Below are 23,175 nucleotides of genomic sequence, written 5' to 3' on the forward strand. Positions count from 1 at the left end.
GGCTCAATTTGCCATGTCAACAAAATATTACATGTCAATGTCCTATCATTACCATGTTAACATAGTTGATGGATTTTGTTTAATAGTATTATCTAGGCATAATGCTCGAAAAAGCTCCTAAATTATTTAAAAATATTCAAATAAGCTTTTATTATTTTATTACGTTTAATCAAGTTTTATATTTTTATTTTCAATCAAATAAATCTTTATGATTAATGATTAATTAATTACAATTAATTAAAATATCCTTTATCATTTTATACTCACACGATGCTGATGTGGAAGGTGAAAAATGTTACTTAGTCATGTTATTATATTATGTCAGCATGTTATGCCATCATCCATTATGACATGTCAACCTATAACGTCAACGTTACATGACATAGAATGACAAGTGATATTTTGATTAAGTTAATCATTAGTCATAAAGGCTTATTTGACTCAAAATAAAAATAAAAGAACTTATTTGGCTCAAAATAAAAGTATAAGAGATTGATTGAACACGATAAAAAAAATAAAAGCTCATTTGACTTAAAATAAAAATATAAGAGCCTAGTTGAAGGTAATAAAAAAATAAAAGCTTATATGAATTTTTTTTAATAGTTTAAAGACTTTTTTAGATATTATGCCTATTATCTATTATTTTCAATTTGTCACAGATTTAAAAATACAAAGATCAAATTGCTAAATATTGAAATAGATGTACAAAAATGCATATTTTAGTTAGTACATGAACTTATCATATACTTATATAAATCTGAGTCTAGATTGTTTTGTATCATGTAACAAGTGAAGTAGTTATGGTATCTTGCAGATTGCAGGGGCAAAATGATAATTAAATTTGTTTTCATAAAAAGTCCGATTAACTAATGTTTATTGATAAAGTCTTAAGTTAATTAAAATATAATTTTTACCAAATTTAGAAGAAATAAAACATTAGTTACAATTTTTTTTTTCATAAATATCACTCTAACTAGTATTCATGGACATCTTTTAACATTATCTTTTAAAGATAGTGACGATTACAATAAATGTATAATGATAAACTTAGAAATAAATAATGAGTTTCTAGACACAAATTGTAAAATTTATTGGAAATTTTTTTACTTCAATCAAATGAATAACAAGTTTTTCCTTAGGAAGATGCCTACATTATTTATTTAATTAAACTGAAAGTGGAATAATTGTTGGAAACAATATTTACCAACATTTGCACCTATTATCGAGTTGGTTTCATCTCCCTCTTTGAAATTCCATATTTCTAGCCCATTTATTTGTTCTTAAAGAGGAAATGAGAGGTTGGTCAAGTTGTTTCATGTTCACATTTTTAATTCAAATGCCATAATCAGTAATAGAAAACATATATTTATATATTTAAAATTTATTTTAATTTTTACTAACATGAAATCCGGAACAAAACTCCTTGAAAGAAAACCGGACTAACAAAGACCTTTGCTTGTATCGTTGTCCAAGCCTAGCCTCCAACCTGGTCCATTACTAATCACCATATGCCCCTCCTTCGGGTTCAGCCCATGGTCTACCCCATTTCCTTTTTCCTGCTATGCTCTTTCCTTCCATGCCCTTTGACCAAATTTGTGTTATGATCCTCTTTACCTCTTCAGCCACACGTTATCAACGTTTTGTTTTTGTTTGCATAGAAAGTCAGTTCACAATATTCATCTCCTGGTCACTCCCATGAGTAAGATGAAGCTTCTATTCTACAGAGCCATGCTTTCATTGGCTGTTGAACCGGCACTGCCAATAGTAAGTAATTGCTTCAGGTCAAGGTTTAATTTGACAATGAAAGATGAGAGTAAGACTTTAAGACAATCTTTCCTTTTCAGCCTACCCTGTCTTAAAACACTGGATTCTATTAAGTGGCAAGATGAACTTGTTTTATGGAGATTTTTCGTCATTGATGACAACTTCACATGGAAGAATAAATAGCCTTTTGAAAGAGTCGTGGGCACATACGTACATCACAAAAAACGTGACAATTTGCCTCTCAAATGCTAAACTTAATTATAAATGAGAAGATAGTTTGTCAAATCTTATCAACAACTTTGTGGCTAATAAAATGCATGTGCTTTGGCAATTTCAGCACGTTTTTTAGCTGTAGCATAATATAGATAAATACCTTGACTAACATGTAATGGATTCTTTCATCAATTATATTTAAATAGATAATATTATAAGAAAATGTTTTATGTTTATATCTCTGTCACTTTCAATGCATTCCATATGTTTTTTTATATGAATTTATGTACAAATCAAATAAATAAATCAACTAATCTAGTTATATAAAAATTAGATCACACCCAAATGACATAAAGATTCAAATTAATTTAAAATTTAAAATATTCTGAAATTTCATTACGATATCGTAACGATACTTCATCATCGACATAAATGATTCCACACATAATTAGCCTTTCTTTTAAAATTTTTAGGAGAGACAATATTTTAATGTCCATTGCTCATACATGTCCTTTTTTTAATGAAAGATTAAAATAAACTAATTATTCCGAATTGAATCCAATATCATATAATAGTTGTTAATGAGGGTTCATGCATCAATCAAGCTATTAAAGTTAGTGACCAAACTTGTATTTAACTTAATTTATTGGTTCAAATGCTATATTTTATATTTTATATGATATAGGGGATAAATTGAGGGCCTCTCAACGTTTCAGCCAACTTGCTATGAAATTGTTACTTCCCTGACTTTATCGGAATATACCTGGATGACATTATCCAAAATATTTATGATCCACAAGAACCACTCACCAAAAGGATAATCCCACTTCTATTAAAGATCACATATCTTGGAAAGTTTCTCGAATGATATTAAAAAACTTAGGTTACTGTGATAATTAGTATAGGATGCTTCAAATTTTTGCTTTAATATATAATTATGCATGTGCGGTAGGTAACGGACCAACTGAATTATATGAATTTGCTTTGATGTAGCATTGAAATTTTGTCTAATATTAGAATATGTAATTAGGGTTTGGTCAACTCAACCTCTTTTTTAGTACATGGTATTGAATTTGCTAGAACGATCTGCTTGTTACCCATTTTTCTAAATCTGAAATTTCTCTCGTCATAAAAACATTTTAAAGCTTTATTTTCTTGGCCGATCTCACTTTTTTTTTAACCTATAAATACTCTCCAATTAGGCTATGTGTAGAGGCACTTTCAGCATTTAGCAATATGGCATTATCAAACCCAAAAGATTTTAGCAGCTCTCCTTCAATGGTTAGTGTTCAAGAGCTCGTCAAAGGGCCAACGATCACTATCCCACAACAATATGTTCGTTTAGATCAAGAACCCCTTTCCCTCTCTTTCACTGCTCCTTCGCCACCAATCCCAACCATTGACATGGCTCGTTTGGTTTCTGGAGATGATGACAATGACCTTGAACTCGAGAAATTGCACTCAACTTGCAAAGACTGGGGTATCTTCCAGGTTCTTCTCAATTCTGCTTTAGCAACTTAGCTAATCATATGTAAACATGCATGAAAAAGAGGATAAGCTAATTGATTCCATCCAAACTCCATTTAAGAGTTAGGATCTTTAATTTTTTCTTTTGAATTTTTTGACCAGGTGCATAATTAAGTTTCCTTTTCATGTTTACCATATGAAGTTCGTTTATACTAAATACATATAAAAGGATTAATTTTCGATATAATCATATGGAAAAATATGTTAATTACAACATACATATACGGGTAATAGAGCTACAAGTAATTTATTTTAAAAGAAAAAAATTAAAAAAAAAAGTACAAAAGAGTATGTGAAGAAAAATATATTCAGAGCTAATGGTTTTGCAGTTGGTGAACCATGGAGTTAGCTCTTCACTGTTGGACAAACTGAAACATGAGGTGGAAGAATTTTATAGGCTTCCCTTGGAAGAAAAAATGAAATACAAGATCAGGGCAGGAGAGTTGGAAGGGTATGGATGCAGGATCAGAGAAGGGGGAAAACAGGACTGGGTTGACAGTTTGAATATAATTACTAACCCTGTCCATAGACGCAAGCCTCATCTCTTCCCAGAGCTCCCTTCATCCCTAAGGTAATTCTTTCTGTCTGTCTCTCTTTATTGAATCTGATAAAAAAAAAAAACCCTCTTTTAATATGATAGATTTCATACTCTCTTCACATGAATTGACCTTTTGATATATAATCTCGTGCAGAAACACCTTGGAGTCTTACTTATCGGAACTCCAAAAGATTGCCGCAAAACTTCTTGGTTCAATGGCAAAAGCTTTGGGAATTGATGTAAAGGAGATGATGGAGTTTTCTGATGATGGGATGCAAGCTGTTAGATTGGCATATTATCCGCCCTGTCCAAAACCAGAGCTGGTGATGGGCCTTTTTCCTCACTCGGATATAACCCTTATGAACATCTTGCACCAAGTTAATGGAGTGGATGGGCTTCAGATTAAGAAAGATGGACTTTGGTTTCCTCTCAACATCAAACCTGATGCCTTTGTAGTGAATGTAGGAGACATTTTGCAGGTTTGTCTCTCTTCTATAAATTCTAATATATATATATATACAGGTGTTAAGTGTATATTTGGTTTAGTTTTTTTTCAATTTATTTACATCTTAAAAGTAAAAATCAGGTTAAATATGATTTTTTTGATAAGTTTTTTTTTTTAAAATAAAATTTTTAAAAAAGAAATTTAAAAAAAAGCTTTTTTTTTAAATATATTAATTTTCAAAGAATACCCTTCTCTCAATTAATTTTTTTTTCCTCTCATTCTCTTTACAAATTACCATTCTTCAACGTAAATCACGATTTGTTTATTTTTTACTTCTCTCTACAAAAACTAATAAAAAAACAAAAGATCCAACAATATAATATCAAAATCTATAATTTTTTTTTATTTTTACAAAAATAANATATATATATAAGTTGGTTAAGTGTATATTTGGTTTTAGTTTTTTTCAATTTATTTACATCTTAAAAGTAAAAATCAGGTTAAATATGATTTTTTTGATAAGTTTTTTTTTTAAATAAAATTTTAAAAAGAATTTAAAAAAAAGCTTTTTTTTTAAATATATTAATTTTCAAAGAATACCCTTCTCTCAATTAATTTTTTTTTCCTCTCATTCTCTTTACAAATTACCATTCTTCAACGTAAATCACGATTTGTTTATTTTTTACTTCTCTCTACAAAAACTAATAAAAAAACAAAAGATCCAACAATATAATATCAAAATCTATAATTTTTTTTTATTTTTACAAAAATTAAGAAAAAAAATCTAAAATTCAAAACTGCAATCAAATACTATTTCAAGATTTTTTTCTCTTTTTCATCAAAAAGAATTTTAATACAACGTTTCCTCTTTTTTCTTCTTTTTTAAAAATTGAAGCATCATGGTCCGATTACTTGTTAGATCAGTAAAAATCTAATATTATTACTACTATACAAGTTTGAAATTTATTTTTTTTTATTTATTTTTTTATTTTAACATTTGAAATTATATACAAACTTAAAGTATTACATTATACCTTATTAAGGGATTGAAAATGATGTGAATATCCTTTATGGTAATTTTAATCAAAATTAAAGCTTATATAATTTATGTTGTTAAACAATTTACTAAACAGTTTTACTTTAATCATAAAAGTTATTACTTTTCATAAGAGTTTAATAATAATTTTTAAATTAAAAAAAAAATTAAACCAAACAGACTCTAAATAATAAGAATCCCTAGCTAATAGTGTCATTTTTTAACTTTTTTTTTCTTTTATCTTAATTGTCTTAAAAAATTGTGTTGATACAGATATTTAGCAACGGGGTTTATCACAGCATCGAGCACAAGGTTTCTACGAATGCAGAGAAGGAAAGAATCTCCATTACCTTCTCCATCAATCCCAAATATGGGGCTGACGTTGGGCCTGCACCTAGTCTGATAAATCCAGATAACCCTCCATTATTTAGAAAGGTGGGGGTGGAGCAATACTTCAAAGATTACTTTTCTCGTAAGCCCAGTGGAAAAGTATATCTGGACCATATGAGGATTCAAAATGGACAAGACAACTCAGCCTGATATTCAAAACTCCTTGCTTACGTACATATGTTTACATGCTGATACGGTTGTGGTTTGGTAATAAGATTTGGCATTGCAATTGGATCTGCATCTGCTGACAATTGCAAAACCAAACATCATAGAAATAGCAATAAAAAAATCTCAATTGCGGTGAGTTTGTTCTCAATCGCAATTGCAGCTTTGTGTAGTGTGGATATAAATGTAGCTTGTTTGTATCTAAGATGAGAGCTTAGCTACCTATGTAAGGTTTCTAACATAAAAATAAGGTGGGTCTCGATTATTAATGTCACGCCTCAGACTCGAGACATGACAGACGTCGCATACCTGTAAGGTATAATCTTACAGACATGCAAGCTCTAAAATATATATCTTAAACCATTACTAAAAGAGACTGATATACCTGAAGAATTTAGTGATTTATAAATTATATCTGTCGATAGAATTTCTAAATATTATAATTCGACAATATTCAAAATTAAATCTTCAAAATCACAAAGCTACTAAGTCAAAATAAAAATCTGAATACTAATTAAGATAGTTCGATGTTCATAATATTTAAATAAATTCTAGACAATTTAAGTACTACTAAATTAAACATCACTCCCTGAAATTTTCATGTGGTTGACCAAATCACAACCTTAAAAAAAAAATTGAAAGAAGGAGTGAGTCCAACTACTCAAATATTCAAATAAGTTTTTATTATTCTATTACGTTCAATCAAGTTTTATATTTTTATTTTCAATCAAATAAACTCTTATGATTAATGATTAATTAATTGTAATTAATTAAAATATTTTTTGTCATTTTATACTCATATGATACTGATATGAAATGTGAAAAATGTTATATAATCATATCATTATATTATGTCAGCATGTTATACTATCATCCATTATAACATGGCAACTTACAATGTCAACGTTACGTGACATAGAATGACAAGTGATATTTTGATTAAGTTAATCATTACTCATAAAGGTTTATTTGACCTAAAACAAAAGTAAAAGAACTTATTTGATTAAAAATAAAAATATAAGAGATTGATTGAGCGCAATAAAAAAAATAAAAACTCATTTGACTTAAAATAAAAATATAAGAGCTTGGTTGAAGGTAATAAAAAAATAAAAACTTATATGAAAATTTTTTAATAGTTTAAAGACTTTTTTAGATATTATGCCTATTATCTATTATTTTCGATTTGTCACAGATTTAAAAATACAAGGATCAAATTGCTAAATATTGAAAAAGATGTACAAAAATGCATGTTTTAGCTAGTACATGAACTTATCATATACTTATACAAATCTGAGTCTAGATTGTTTTGTATCATGTAACAAGTGAAGTAGTTGTGGTATCTTGCATATTGCAGGGGTAAAATGATAATTAAATATTGCTTTTATAAAAAGTTCGATTAACTAATGGTTATTGATAACATCTTAAGTTAATTAAAATATAATTTTTACCAAATTTAGAAGAAATAAAACATTAGTTACAATTTTTTTTTTCATAAATATCACTCTAACTAGTATCCATGGACATCTATTAACATTATCTTTTAAAGATAGTGATGATTACAATAAATGTATAATGGTAAACTTAGAAATAAATAATGAGTTTCTAGACACAAATTGTAAAATTTATGGGAAATTTTTTTACTTCAATCAAATGAATAACAAGTTTTTCCTTAAGAAGATGCCTACATTATTTATTTAATTAAACTGAAAGTGGAATAATTGTTGGAAACAATATTTACCAACATTTGCACCTATTATCGAGTTGGTTTCATCTCCCTCTTTGAAATTCCATATTTCTAGCCCATTTATTTGTTCTTAAAGAGGAAATGAGAGGTTGGTCAAGTTGTTTCGTGTTCACATTTTTAATTCAAATGACATAATCAGTAATAGAAAACATATATTTATATATTTAAAATTTATTTTAATTTTTACTGACATGAAATCCGGAACAAAACTCTTTGAAAGAAAACCGGACTAACAAAGACCTTTGCTTGTATCGTTGTCCAAGCCTAGCCTCCAACCTGGTCCATTACTAATCACCATATGCCCCTCCTTTGGGTTCAGCCCATGGTCTACCCCATTTCCTTTTTCCTGCTATGCTCTTTCCTTCCATGCCTTTGGACCAAATTGTATTATGATCCTCTTTACCTCTTCAGCCACACGTTATCAACGTTTTGTTTTTGTTTGCATAGAAAGTCAGTTCACCTACGTCACAATCTTCATCTCCTGGTCACTCCCATGAGTAAGATGAAGCTTCTACCCTACAGAACCATGCTTTCATTGGCTGTTGAACCGGCACTGCCGATAGTAAGTAATTGCTTCAATTCAAGTTTTAATTGACAATGAAAGATGAGAGTAAGACTTTAAATTTTTCACAATCTTTCCTTTTCAGCCTACCCTGTCTTAAAACACTGGATTCTAATAAGTGGCAAGATGAACTTGTTTTATGGAGATTTTTCGTCATTGATGACAACTTCACATGAAAAAATAAATAGCCTTTTGAATGAGTCGTGGGCACATACGTACATCACAAAAAACGTGACAATTTGCCTCTCAAATGCTAAACTTAATTATAAATGAGAAGATAGTTTGTCAAATCTTATCAACAACTTTGTGGCTAATAAAATGCATGTGCTTTGGCAATTTCAGCACGTTTTTTAGCTGTAGCATAATATAGATAAATACCTTGACTAACATGTAATGGATTCTTTCATCAATTATATTTAAATAGATAATATTATAAGAAAATGTTTTATGTTTATATCTCTGTCACTTTCAATGCATTCCATATGTTTTTTTATATGAATTTATGTACAAATCAAATAAATAAATCAACTAATCTAGTTATATAAAAATTAGATCACACCCAAATGACATAAAGATTCAAATTAATTTAAAATTTAAAATATTCTGAAATTTCATTACGATATCGTAACGATACTTCATCATCGACATAAATGATTCCACACATAATTAGCCTTTCATTTAAAATATTTAAGAGAGACAATATTTTAATGTCCATTGCTCATACATGTCCTTTTTTTAATGAAAGATTAAAATAAACTAATTATTCCGAGTTGAATCCAATATCATATAATAGTTGTTAATGAGGGTTCATGCATCAATCAAGCTATTAAAGTTAGTGACCAAACTTGTATTTAACTTAATTTATTGGTTCAAATGCTATATTTTATTTTCTATATGATATAAGGGATAAATTGAGTGCCTCTCAACGTTTCAGCCAACCTGCTATGAAATTATTACTTCCCTGACTTTATCGGAATATACCCTGGATGACGTTATCCAAAATAATTATGATCCACAAGAACCACTCACCAAAAGGATAATCCCACTTCTATTAAAGATCACATATCTTGGAAGGTTTTTCGAATGATATTAAAAAACTTAGGTTACTGTGATAATTAGTATAGGATGCTTCAAATTTTTGCTTTAATATATAATTATGCATGTGCGGTAGGTAACGGACCAACTGAATTATATGAATTTGCTTTGATGTAGCATCAAAATTTTGTCTGATATTAGAATATGTAATTAGGGTTTGGTCAACTCAACCCCTTTTTTAGTACATAGTATTGAATTTGCTAGTACGATCTGCTTGTTACCCATTTTTCTAAATCCGAAATTTCTCTTATCATAAAAACATTTGAAAGCTTTATTTTTTAGGCCGATCCCACCTTTTTTTGAGGAAATTGTGAGAGAAGGGCCTCGTGATAAGGTGGTTTCAGAAATAACCACCCATATAAAGTTATTTGTTTCTACCCAAAAATAAACATGAGTGGACCAAAATGCCCTTAAAAACATCGTTTCAAATAAATGCTCAACTATTTGAGCTATCTGCCTCCCGCCAGAGAGAAAATGAAAAATATTAAAAATAAATGTCCGCAGCTGTTTGGGCTTGGTTATTTTTCTCTGTCTCAACTCTAGCAAGTCTTTGTTGAGCACTATCGTTGTCAGCTCTCTCAGATCTCTGAACTGTATGAGCTCTGTCAACTCTTTGTTGAGCACCATCGTCATCGGGCTGTGGTCTATCTCTCGGCATCTGACGACATTGTCGTAGATTAACACACCCTATAGCAGAGATGACATCAAGGTACCTGTTATTGGGTTTATTTCTGCAACACACTTAAATTTCTGAAACATTTGGTGTAAATAATAAGATAGATTAGAAACATTACCCAGAGTTGTTACACGCCATGCATCTATAACATGAGTGAAGAGTTATTTTAGCGTGTCATGGCTGTTACTGGCGTGTTGTGGGTTAACTAGTTATTTGAGTTGTTAGCGTGTCACGACTGTTCCTGGGGTGTGGTGGGTTAACTGAATTTATGGGTTTTTGGTGTGTCATGGCTGTTCCTGGTGTGTCGTGGGTTAACTGGTTTTTTAGGTTTTTAGCGTGTCACGGATGTTGGTGTAACCAGTCAGTAATTATAGTGATTGACGTGTCACAACAGTGATGCATGGCGTGTAACGATACTGATGCATGGAGTGTCACGACAGTGATGCATGGCGTGTCATGACAGTGATGCATGGCGTGTAACGATACTGATGCATGGCGTGTCACGACATTTGACTTGATATGCATGGAGTGTTACAATATTTTACATTATTTGCATGGCGTGTAACAACACGACTGACAAATTTTTTATCACGGCATGTATTGTGTAAAATGATTGACAATTTTTTTTTCAAAATTTTAGTGGGGTTCCAATTGTACGACTTGTGATAAGACACGGTGGTCAGTGGGTGGATGGCATTTACAAGGGTGGTAAGTCACGAATGCGGGGGGTTAGGAGTGATTTGTCGTTTGTGGGCTTGATGAAGCTGATTGAAGATGTTGTTGGGGTAAACTCAAAAATTGACGAGATTGAGTTACATGCATTGATCAGTACACCCGGAGAGCTATCACGGCCAATTATCAAGGACGATGAGGATGTTGCATTAATTTTGCTCGAACAGAGGAATGTTTTGGCTGTGTATGTCAGCATTAAGGGACGCCAAACAAATGTTATGTCACATGGAGAAGTTGGACAACATGGTAATCAGCTCAATCAAAATGAGATTTACAATGTTTCACATATACCATAACATTCGGTCCGTAACCCACAACAATGGCAATGGAGGTATGCACAAGAGTTTGTGCAGCCCAGTAGACAGACGACATTCACAGAACAGTTGGCTGCACAATTTCGATCAGGATGTGCATCAAACCAATTTCTTGCTTCTCTTGAACAAATGCAACGATTGGGTGAAACTGTAGAGTGTGTAATGTTATTGTCAAATGAGAATACGATAATTGAGGACAACTATGTGAGGTTGGAGGGTGACACTGCGACGCTGGAGTATAATACTGCATTTGATGAAGGAAATGAGGATTTGTTCGCTACCGGTGAAGATAGATTTAATCACACTTCAGATGATGGGCTTGAACAATCGCAAGATGACAGTTCAGATGATGACTGCCTTTATGACAGTGACATTCCAATTTGCAATAATGTTGAAGGCGAAACGGAACCTGTTGGAGGTGTTGATGTAGGAGATGTTCAGTGTGATGACCCCATATACAATAACCCTATCGCTGGTGAGAACGGGATTCTTTCCTTTGATACATTGCTCGATGACAATGATCAGAAAAGGGAAAATGCAAGGATATCTCATACGTGGGTAATTGCAGGTGCAGAAAAGTTCTCCTTCCAAACAATTACCACTAAGGAGTCGACATGTGCCGAAGATCGCTTATACAAAGGAAGAATATTTTCGTCGAAGGTCGAGTTGAAACGAGCTTTGAACATGTTGGTTATAAAAGAGAAGTTTGCGATAAGAGTAAAAAGGTCATGTAAAACTCGTTATGAGGTTGGTTGCAAGGACAAGGCATGCAAGTTCAGTGTTCGTGCAACGAAGTTACCTGATAGAGGAGAATATTGGAAAGTTCAGACATTCCACAAAGTACACACCTGTACCGTTGATGGTTTGCAAGGGCGGTTTCTAACTACGAGTGTGAAGATGATTGGTGAACTTATGTCATACAAGATTCGGGCTAATGGAGTAGCATTGAGACCTAAGGACATAATTTGTGAGATGAGGGTTCAATGGGGATTGGAATGCTTGTATGGTAAGGCTTGGTAAGCGAAGGAGTATGCGAAGAGGCTTGTTTTTGGTCCACCGGAGGAGTCATTTCAACTACTACCATCGTATTTTTGTATGTTAGAACAAGAAAATCCTAGCACAGTGACTGCAGTGGCTACTGATGAGGAAGAGAGATTCAAATATTGTTTCTGGTCATACGGGGCTTGTATTCGAGGGTTTTGGGATGTAATGCGTCTTACGGTTACAATTGATGTGACACATCTGAAAGACAGGTTCAATGGTGTTCTGTTTGTCACTGTATGCAAAGATATGAACTAGTGTGTATATCCAGTTGCGTTTGGCATCGGCCATGTTGAGGACAAAGACTCGTGGATGTGGTTTTTTAGCAAGTTGAGTGATGTGGTTGGTTGTCCTGAAAACATTATGTTCATTTCTGATCAGCATCTTGGCATTAAGAAAGCAATCCAAAATGCATACCCAGAAGCGCACCATGGTTTATGCGGTTACCACTTGAAAAAAAAGTTTAAAAACAAGTTCAAGCGCGACGATGTTTGTATGCTTTTCACCCTTGGTCGAGATTGCTACAAGGTGGCTGATTTCAATAGACATATGAACCAGATACAGCAGATTCACCTGGGAGCCCACACGGACCTTATGAGAATAAGGCTTGAGAAATGGACACGTGCATGTTCACCGACAAGGCGATACTAAATGATGACATCCAACATTGCGGAATGTGTTAACTCATGCTTGAAGCATGCAAGACAAATGCTGATCACTGTTTTGATCGAGTTCATCAGAGACATGTTCCAACATTGGTTCCATGAACGGTACGAGAAAGCCGTCAAGGTGACCACGCCCCTCAGCCCTTGGGTTGCCAGGCAGTTGAGTAAAAGGTTCAATGATGCACATCGCTTTCTAGTTAAGCCTATCAATCGAGTGGAGTTCGAAGTTAAAAACGGGAAGATGGATGGACTTGTAAACCTGTCCAGGAAGACGTGTTCATGTTGTGAGTTCCAAACAGATTTACTACCATGCAGCCATGCCATTACAACAATAAGGTCAGAATATCTTTATTTCTTATTTGAACCGTAATTGACATAGCATTTACATTGTGCTTGAAGATTGAGTTTTTAGTGTTTTTCAGTAAATGCAATCGTGAAGCTATTGAATTCTGCGGTGACTACTACAAGACAACCATTTTCATGGAGGTTATTCAGGATCCATTAGGCCGGTAGGGCATCCTAGTGAGTGGGACATCTCCCCTCATGTGAAACAAATTATCGTCTTGCCCCCACCTTGGCTAGGCCAAGCAGGAAGACCTAGAAGGAGAAGGATTTCATCAGCTGGTGAAGGCAGTCGAGCACGAAAATGTTCGCAATGCAAGAGGTACGGGCATAACAGACATAACTGCCCATACCCATTTTCAGTTCCATCCACAAATCTGGCACCATCTCCAAGTCAATCGGTGACTCCAAGACTGCGCCGACCTAAAGCATGTTCAAGTTGTAGACAAACCGTCACACAAGCAATAACTGTCCAATACGAAGGACAATGTTTGAAAATGTAAGGTGTGTTGTGAATGAAGACAACTTGACCGCCTAACTAAATGTGTCTGAAAATTGTAGTTGAATTCGTTTTGCTTTACAGATTTGTTTGCTTGGTCATTCTATTAGGAATTTTTAGTTACGGACTTTGTTGCCAAACATTTCAGGCAAATAAGCATGTCAATGCCTCTGTCTGATCAAGATCGTGTTAAAGTACATTCTTACATTGTTTGTAAAAATGTTTCCGATTACAATCTCCATCAGACAGGAGCCATGTATTTGCTTATCTGCTTGAAATGTTTGGCAACAAAGTTCGTAACTAAAAGGGCCTCATAGAATAATCGAGCAGATAAAATGTCAAGATCCTCATACTATATGCGTTGGATCTGCAAAACATGGCACAGATGCACCAGTGAGTTAAGCCATAATGTGCAACAAGATATTCAGAAGAAATAAATAAGGAATAAATGTGAGACACGCCATGCATAAAAAGTAAAATGTTGTGACATGCCGTGCATATCAAATAAAATATTGTAACACGCCATTCATAACAAGAAAAATGAAATGACACGTCATGCATAACAAGTAAAATGTTGTGACACGCCATGCATAACAAGATAAACTTGGTGACACGCCAAGGATAACAAGCACAATGTTCTGACACACCATGCATAACAAGTAAAAGGTTGTGACACGCCATGCATAACAAGTTAAACGTTGTGACACACCATGCATAACAATTAAATTGTTCTGACTCGTCATGCATAACAAGTTCTGGTGTGTAAATTTAGACGTACGATTTTATAATGGCAGGATCGAATTTTGGCCTGGAAATAATTGAAAAAATAAGGGAGGATGGATACAGAACAATTTCATGCTGGAAGCAATTAGATGGATGAAAAAATCTATATATTCAATGTTAATTAATGTAATGTTGGGTTGGTGCAACCGGTGTGCCTGGAAGAGAAACACGACGAACTTGGAAATTAATTAATGCCAACCTGGGGTGACACACGACGGCCCAATTCTTATGACACACTGACTAGAAGCAGATTAATGGCGTCACATACTGAGTATTTGGCGATTTATGGCGTGACATGCCACGGCCCAATTGTTCCGACACGTTGAGTGGAAGCAGATTACTCGGCTGACACGCCGAGTGTTAGTGGATTTACGGCGTCACACGTTGACTTATTGCAGAATTTTAGGGTGACACGCTGAGTGCAAGCAGATGTATGTTAAGACACGTTGGCTGGTATCGTGTTTAAAGCGTCACACGCTAACTTCTTCCGACTGTGTATCAAATTAAATATATTGTATATAGAAAAGGAAAAAAATTCTTGGTATCAAATTAATTGTGTATAGGTAAAAAAATTAATTGTGTATCAAATAATTGTACAAAGTATATTGTGTATACAGAAAGAATTATATCTGTTTACAATGAATTGTATACAAAAAATATGTATAAAATGAATTGTATAAAAAAATTTATGTGTACCAAAAAAATTGTACAAACAAGGGCCTATATGTTCAAGGTTCGCTCTCACAACTGTTGGAAAAAATTTTCAGAGCATATTGTCGACGCATTTTTGCAATCATATTCTGCTTAATTCCGATCTTTTCTGATTGTAAAATATGCTCAATGTACCCTATCATGAACATACCGCAGCTGACACTATCATTCTGCCGATGCACTTTAGCTTTTGGTAAATGAATATCCAAATCCTGTCTCTTCTGACGTATGTTATTGAAATAACCGGCTTGGTGGCAGATGAATGGCATCATTGTCGTCAAGGGTGTCATCTGACCCGCACGAACTCCGTTATCCTTAGCATCCGAAGTTCTTGTTGAGTCCACGACCTTGATCGTCCACCTCATCAAGTCGATTTTTTCCAACCACCCAATGCCCACCAACGTTGCAAGGCGCGAGGATGAAATCAGCATCTTCCCATTTTTTGGCATACGTTGGCCTTTCACCTTCCACATAGCCCCGCAACTCATCTGGAATTTGCATTTTGGCTCGGGCATCTTCTGTTGGAAATTCAGTGTGTAGCATACGGATGGTGTCCTGTGAAACATGTAAACATTAGCTTACACTTCATGCAATAAAAAACTTAGTATTTATAGAATTGAACAATTTTCAAATAAACTTACGAAGAATATCGTGTCAACCATGCATGCACAGGTAGTGTACAGCTTCGACTTTGGCCCTGTCATTCGCTTGCAAAGTAGGCTGAGGCATGCGTCGATATGTTCACTTGTCATTTCCTCATTGGGATCCTCTAAGGTTATGAAAAAGTCAGCCCCTTGATCCCCTAAGATGCCAACGTTACGCTTGCATATGTAACATAATTAATTTCATAAGTCTTGGTGGATAACTGTTTCATTAAAAAATAATATTTGTAATTTTATTTATAAGCTTACCTCTCAAACTCCTTTTTCTTGAAAGCTTCGTAGTCTTCTACGATTTTATCCCTCACATCTCAACGGGTCACTAAGGGGTCGACGAATGGGTTTGCCATATATTTGCTTGCCATTTTCAACTGTGCCCGCTCAGTTAGGTTTGAAATTTCTGCTGCACCATGATGGACAGCAGATGACTCTGGTGACGATGATTGTATCTCAACAGTTGCTAAACCTAAACCATCAAAATACAAGCAAAGATAGAATATCGTACTTGTGATTTAAGGCCGTCAAGAATCCGACCAACGATACGGTCCTTAATCGTCTGCTTTGCTACATTCAATGACTGAATTGAAGCCTTCAGCTCCAACATATCTTTTTCATGCTTGCGCATGATTCGTCGGAGCTGACGGGTTATGACTGCTCCGTCATTGACTGTTCTCGACTGGGTCAACTACAATAACATATATAATTGTGTTATTCAATAATCATATATGGAATTGTTGAACATTAACCGTTACAACTTTAATATCCTAACTGGTGGCTCGTTAGCAGTCTGTGGTGGAGCCGGATCGATTGATGCTTTAGGACCTGTCGTCGCTTTCGCATACTGTAATTACATATTTAACTGTGTTATTCAATAATCATGTATGAAATTATTGAACATTAACTGTTACAACTTTAATATCTTTACCGCCGGCTCGTTAGCAGTCTACGATGGAGCCGGATAGATCGGTGCTTCATGACCTGTCGTCGCTTCCACAAACTGCAATTACATATATAACTGTGTTATTCAATAATCATGTTTGGAATTGTTGAACACTAACCGTTACAACTTTAATATCCTTACCGCCGACTCGTTAGTTGTCTGCGGTTGGGCTGGACCGATCGGTGCTTGAGGACCTGTCCTCGCTTTCGTAAACTGCAATTACATAAATTACTATGTTACTCGATAAACATATGTGGGAATGTAGAACACAAACCGTTAGAACCGATCTTACAGACGGGTCATTACCACTCTGCATTTGAGGAGGACTGGTGGGTGGTTCTGGAACTGTCGGCCCATGGTCCAACTGCAAACACAGAAATGTTATTCGATAATCATAAATGGAATTGGAGAACACAAAATTGTTACAATTGTCCTTACCGGCTATTCATTGCCTTGACCATGGTCATCCATTTCATCCATCAACTCATCAACTAAAGCAGCGGCGATGCGCATCCTCTTCATGCCACCAGAGGCTTTTTTCTCCTTCAAGCTTCTCCTTTTTTGCGTCGCACCTAAGCCCCAATCCGATCGATCCTTCATGTGCCCTATTGGCACGTACTTGTTGCCCTCCGATAACGGGACATCAAGGTCCACAAAATACTCTCGGAGGGCCTCATCTGCGGTGGGTTCCAACGTCTTCAGTGCCCACAACTGCAAATAAACAAATAAAATGTTGTCATTATTGAATAGGGAAAATTATTTTACAAATATACGTAAAAATTAACAGTTGTTCACTTACTTGGTCAGATGACTCTAACTTCTAAATTGTCTTGTAGAAGTTTTTTGGCTTCTGATTGCAATCCCATCTGCACATTCGTGGGTGGACGTTGTCCTTCAGACCAGAGGGGGCAACTATTTTTCGAAGGGTCGAAATTGCCTTCATTGCCCAGAACTGCATGTCAAATGTAACCATTATTAGACCGTCAATCATAAACGACTGCACCCATAAATTTTTTGTTCGAAAGAAAGCTGAAAAATTTTACGTTTTAGTACCTGTATCACCCATGCGAATCCATAAATGTTGTAGCGTAACCGAGTTTCCTTTGTCACGCTCAAGTCAGGAACTTCGAACCCCTTCAAAAGGTAGTCCAAGGTCAGCTTCCAAACATAGTGCCCCCATGGAAAGACATTCCAAGCGTCGATGTCCTCCACCAATGACAGCAACTAAGGCGTCACCCATCTACGGTAGTCTTGACCAAATAAAATGTATTCGCGATCAAGACGAGTACCATCTTGGTTGCGTCTCCTGGTAGCTGAAAGTTACCCCCGCGGAAGGTATCAAGCAAAGCCTGCAGCTTAACGTTGTCCTGCCCGTTCCAGTATCTTGCATGAATTCCATCCGCAGCAACCTCGTACGGTCGTCTGAACACATCGGGCATTGGACCAAACTTCAGCCCGGTGATGAAGCAGAACTCCTGCTTTGATAGGCACGCCTTGCTTTTGCAAATGGCAAATCATAGCTCATGGTCCATTGATTGCCTCTCAGTGATCCGACGAATCCTGATGCTGTGCAAGAAATCGACGCAAAAGTACCCATGTGGATAGATGTCCAGGAGCATTCCGAAGCAAGTACGCTTAATTGGATTGTACTCCCCCTTCTGTTGGAGAGTTTTTGTGATGTAATGCAGTTGCGACCACTTACAATGAGTGTTAATTACGACATTGAAAGCCCACTTCTCCTTCGACACGATCAGCAAACTGTCAAGATCCTCATACTGTCTACGCTAGATCTGCAAAATATGGCACACATACACCAGTAAGTTAAGCAGTCATGTGCAACAAGGTACACTGAAGACACAAATAAGGAATAAATATTGTGACATGCCATGCATTGCAATCAAAATATTGTGACACGCCATGCATAATAAGTAAAATGTTGTGACACGTCATGCAAAACAAGTTAAACGTTGTGACACACCATGCATATCAAGTTAAACGTTATGACACGCCATGCATATCAAGTAAAATGCTGTCAAACGCCATGCATAACAAGTAAAATGCTGTGACACGACATGCATATCAAGTAAAATGCTGTCACACGCCATGCATATCAAGTAAAATGCTGTCACACGCTATGCATATCAAGTAAAATGCTGTCACACGCTAATAACTAATTATAATAACAATGGCGTCACACGATAAACACCCAAAACCGCTAAAACCACTGCGACTTAACCACAACAACCATCAAACCAACAAGAAAACACAGTCTAAACATTTGCAAAACAAAACAAAAAAACCCGAACATATCAAACAAACCCAGGAAAAAACCAAAAAATTAACAAACACAATAATGTTGCGAATTTGAGACTCACTAACCTCTTCATTCATGGCCGACATTTTTACTGGTGCTGTGGTTTCGTTCCGCTTGCAAAAAGCCTTCTCAAACACTCCGGTACCGACGGGAATGAGAAATGAATTACACAGACGTTACGAATTCTGAATAATAACTGTTTAAAATGAAAAATGGCATTATAATATTCTTATTTATTCTGAAAAAGGGAAATTAATACAGTGGAAGTCCAAAAGATTATCACGTTAACTGCCCGCTTTTTTTTCTCTCTTTATTTCAAACCATGACGTGTTAGCTGCTCAAGCACTACCGTGTCACGCACTCTAAACCATGACCATGGCATGTCAGCTTTTCAAGCAATGCCGTGTCACACACTCTAAACATGACCATGGCATGTCACCAACTCTGAACTCTGGCATGTCACAGATTTCCTCCATGGCGTGTCACCAACTCTTAACTCTGGCGTCTCACAGATTCAATCCATGGCATCTCACTAACCCTGAAAGCTGGCATGTCACAGATTCCCTCCATGCTATGTCACCAACTCTTAATCTGACGTGTCATAGATTCCCTCCATGGCGTTTCACCAACTCTAAACGCTGCCGTGTCACACATTCCCATCATGGCGTGTCACAAACTCTTAACTCTGGTGTCTCACAGATTCCCTCCATGGCGTCTCACCAACTCTGAGCGGTGCCGTGTCATACATTCCCAACATGACGTTTCACAAACTCTAAACCCTGCCCTGCGACAGCCATCTAACATATGGCCTGCTATAACAGGACCATTTCCTGCTTTAGATTCACATCTTTCTCCTTTCAATTCACCACCGTATCAAGGATTTCTTGTTTCACATCATTAGCCAAGCTTTCCATTCATGACGACCTGTTCCTCGTTCGATTTAATATCTCTCTTCTCCTATTATCTGAATGTCATGTTCCAAATCTATGAAAACCTATCTCATGCAACATTATTTTGTTTTGCACAACCTTCGAAAAAAAAATTTGGGTATTTTGCACAACTAATCTTTGCATATTTATTTTTTTTTCCATTTTTCGCCTGTTTGAGAGTATACGCTAACGAATACAGCTCATTAAGGGTATTTTTATCTCAAAATCTTTTCTGATGACTAAAAATAATTAAAAGTATCTTGTTAGTTATTTACAAAAACACGTTATTTATAAGGGCTTAAAAAAAAATCCCCATTTTTTTTCCCTTATAAATACTGTCCAATTAGGCTATGTGTAGAGGCACTTTCAGCATTTAGCAATATGGCATTATCAAACCCAAAAGATTTTAGCAGCTCTCCTTTAATGGTTAGTGTTCAAGAGCTCGTCAAAGGGCCAATAATCACTATCCCACAACAATATGTTCGTTTAGTTCAAGAACCCCTTTCCCTCTCTTTCACTGCTCCTTCGCCACCAATCCCAACCATTGACATGGCTCGTTTGGTTTCTGGAGATGATGACAATGACCTTGAACTCGAGAAATTGCACTCAACTTGCAAAGACTGGGGTATCTTCCAGGTTCTTCTCAATTCTGCTTTAGCAACTTAGCTAATCAAATGTAAACATGCATGAAAAAGAGGAAAAGCTAATTGATTCCATCCAAACTCCATTTAAGAGTTAGGATCTTTGATTTTTTCTTTTGAATTTTTTGACCAGGTGCATAATTAAGTTTCCTTTTCATGTTTACCATATGAAGTTCGTTTATACTAAATACATATAAAAGGATTAATTTTCGATATAATCATATGGAAAAATATGTTAATTAGAACGTACATATACGGGTAATAGAGCTACAAGTAATTTATTTTAGAAGAAAAAAATTAAAAAAAATAGTACAAAAGAGTATGTGAAGAAAAATATATTCAGAGCTAATGGTTTTGCAGTTGGTGAACCATGGAGTTAGCTCTTCACTGTTGGACAAACTGAAACATGAGGTGGAAGAATTTTATAGGCTTCCCTTGGAAGAAAAAATGAAATACAAGATCAGGGCAGGAGATTGGGAAGGGTATGGATGCAGGAGCAGAGAAGGGGGAAAACTGGACTGGGTTGACAGTTTGAATATAATTACTAACCCTGTCCATAGACGCAGGCCTCATCTCTTCCCAGAGCTCCCTTCATCCCTAAGGTAATTCTCTCTGTCTGTCTCTCTTTATTGAATCTGATAAAAAAAAAAAAAGCCTCTTTTAATATGATAGATTTTATACTCTCTTCACATAAATTGACCTTTTAATATATAATCTCGTGCAGAAACACCTTGGAGTCTTACTTATCGGAACTCCAAAAGATTGCCGCAAAACTTCTTGGTTCAATGGCAAAAGCTTTGGGAATTGATGTAGAGGAGATGATGGAGTTTTTTGATGATGGGATACAAGCAGTTAGATTGGCATATTATCCACCCTGTCCAAAACCAGAGCTGGTGATGGGCCTTTTTCCTCACTCAGATATAACCCTTATCAACATCTTGCACCAAGTTAATGGAGTGGATGGCCTTCAGATTAAGAAAGATGGACTTTGGTTTCCTCTCAGCATCAACCCTGATGCCTTTATAGTGAATGTAGGAGACATTTTGCAGGTTTGTCTCTCTTCTATAAATTCTAATATATATATATATAAGTGGATTAAATAATAAGAATCCCTAGCTATTAGTGTCATTTTTGTACCATTTTTTTCTTTTATCTTAATTGTCTTAAAAAATTGTGTTGATACAGATATTTAGCAACGGGGTTTATCACAGCATTGAGCACAAGGTTTCTACGAATGCAGAGAAGGAAAGAATCTCCATTACCTTCTCCATCAATCCCAAAAATGGGGCTGACGTTGGGCCTGCACCTAGTCTGATAAATCCAGATAACCCTCCATTATTTAGAAAGGTGGGGGTGGAGCAATACTTCAAAGATTACTCTTCTCGTAAGCCCAGTGGAAAAGCATATCTGGACCATATGAGGATTCAAAATGGACAAGACAACTCAGCTTGATATTCAAAACTCCTTGCTTACGTACATATGTTTACATGCTGATACGGTTGTGGTTTGGTAATAAGATTTGGCATTGCAATTGGAGCTGCATCTGATGACAATTGCAAAACCAAACATCATAGAAATAGCAATAAAAAAATCTCAATTGCGGTGAGTTTGTTCTCAATCGCAATTGCAGCTTTGTGTAGTGTGGATATAAATGTAGCTTGTTTGTATCTAAGATGAGAGCTTAGCTGCCTATGTAAGGTTTCTACCAGAAAAATAAGTTGGGTCTCGATTATTAATGGCTTGTTTGATCATGTCTTGCACTGTACTTTGTATTAAACTTTTTTGAAATCAATCGAAAGAGTGAGTTTTAGTCTTAAAATTTTTATGGTGTTTCTGCTATATATTGAGTTCTTCAAGTGATAAGAATGGTGTAGATTTTGATGGAACTTTTAGATTTGGGACTGCATCAAACAAAAGTTTATTCTCTGTGGCCCTCGACTCTACTTCAATCCAAAGGATCCCAAAACGCAATGATTAATTAGAAGATGAAGATGAAAAGCAGACAGGGTTGAAGTCATTCGTACAGGAGCGATGATTCCTGGCTATGGCTCGCATCATCTGTCAATGCTAACCACACCTTCTTCTTGAATCCTGATTAATACAAACTTCCACCGTCCTAAGCACAAACCATGAAGTTTTATCTTTTGTTCCCCACTTCGACTCTCTTTGCATTTAAAGCTAAGGCATCGTACAAATGTTAGCAGCGCTGTAATAAGAGGCCAAATGGTTAATAAATCAAACCAAGAGATTGGACCAATTGATAAAAATTTTCTCAATAATATTGAAATTATTTTATTTGATAGAGGCATTAACATAATTTATTTTTGTATATAATAATTAGATCATAAGGGTGGTGGAGTCATATTCGATGTTTATGTTGTGCAGTGAATTTCAACGTCAATACAAATCCATGATAAAGGGATTTGGTGTCGGGAACAAAAGATCAATGT

The 23,175-nt window shown here is 35.2% G+C and overlaps 2 protein-coding genes across 2 annotated transcripts; both read left to right on the top strand.

The window, feature by feature from the left end:
* Nucleotides 3,131-6,352, top strand: LOC18599345 (protein SRG1). The gene is made up of 4 exons (XM_018120584.1): nucleotides 3,131-3,468; nucleotides 3,834-4,075; nucleotides 4,197-4,521; nucleotides 5,797-6,352. The coding sequence occupies exons 1-4, from the start codon at nucleotides 3,214-3,216 to the stop codon at nucleotides 6,061-6,063; spliced, it is 1,089 nt and encodes a 362-aa protein (XP_017976073.1). The 5' UTR covers nucleotides 3,131-3,213; the 3' UTR covers nucleotides 6,064-6,352.
* Nucleotides 20,423-22,544, top strand: LOC18599348 (codeine O-demethylase). Its single transcript, XM_007029280.2, has 4 exons — nucleotides 20,423-20,720; nucleotides 21,086-21,327; nucleotides 21,450-21,774; nucleotides 21,911-22,544. The coding sequence occupies exons 1-4, from the start codon at nucleotides 20,466-20,468 to the stop codon at nucleotides 22,175-22,177; spliced, it is 1,089 nt and encodes a 362-aa protein (XP_007029342.2). The 5' UTR covers nucleotides 20,423-20,465; the 3' UTR covers nucleotides 22,178-22,544.

This window comes from Theobroma cacao, chromosome 5 (genome assembly GCF_000208745.1).
Source record: "Theobroma cacao cultivar B97-61/B2 chromosome 5, Criollo_cocoa_genome_V2, whole genome shotgun sequence".
Classification (NCBI taxonomy): Eukaryota; Viridiplantae; Streptophyta; class Magnoliopsida; order Malvales; family Malvaceae; genus Theobroma; species Theobroma cacao.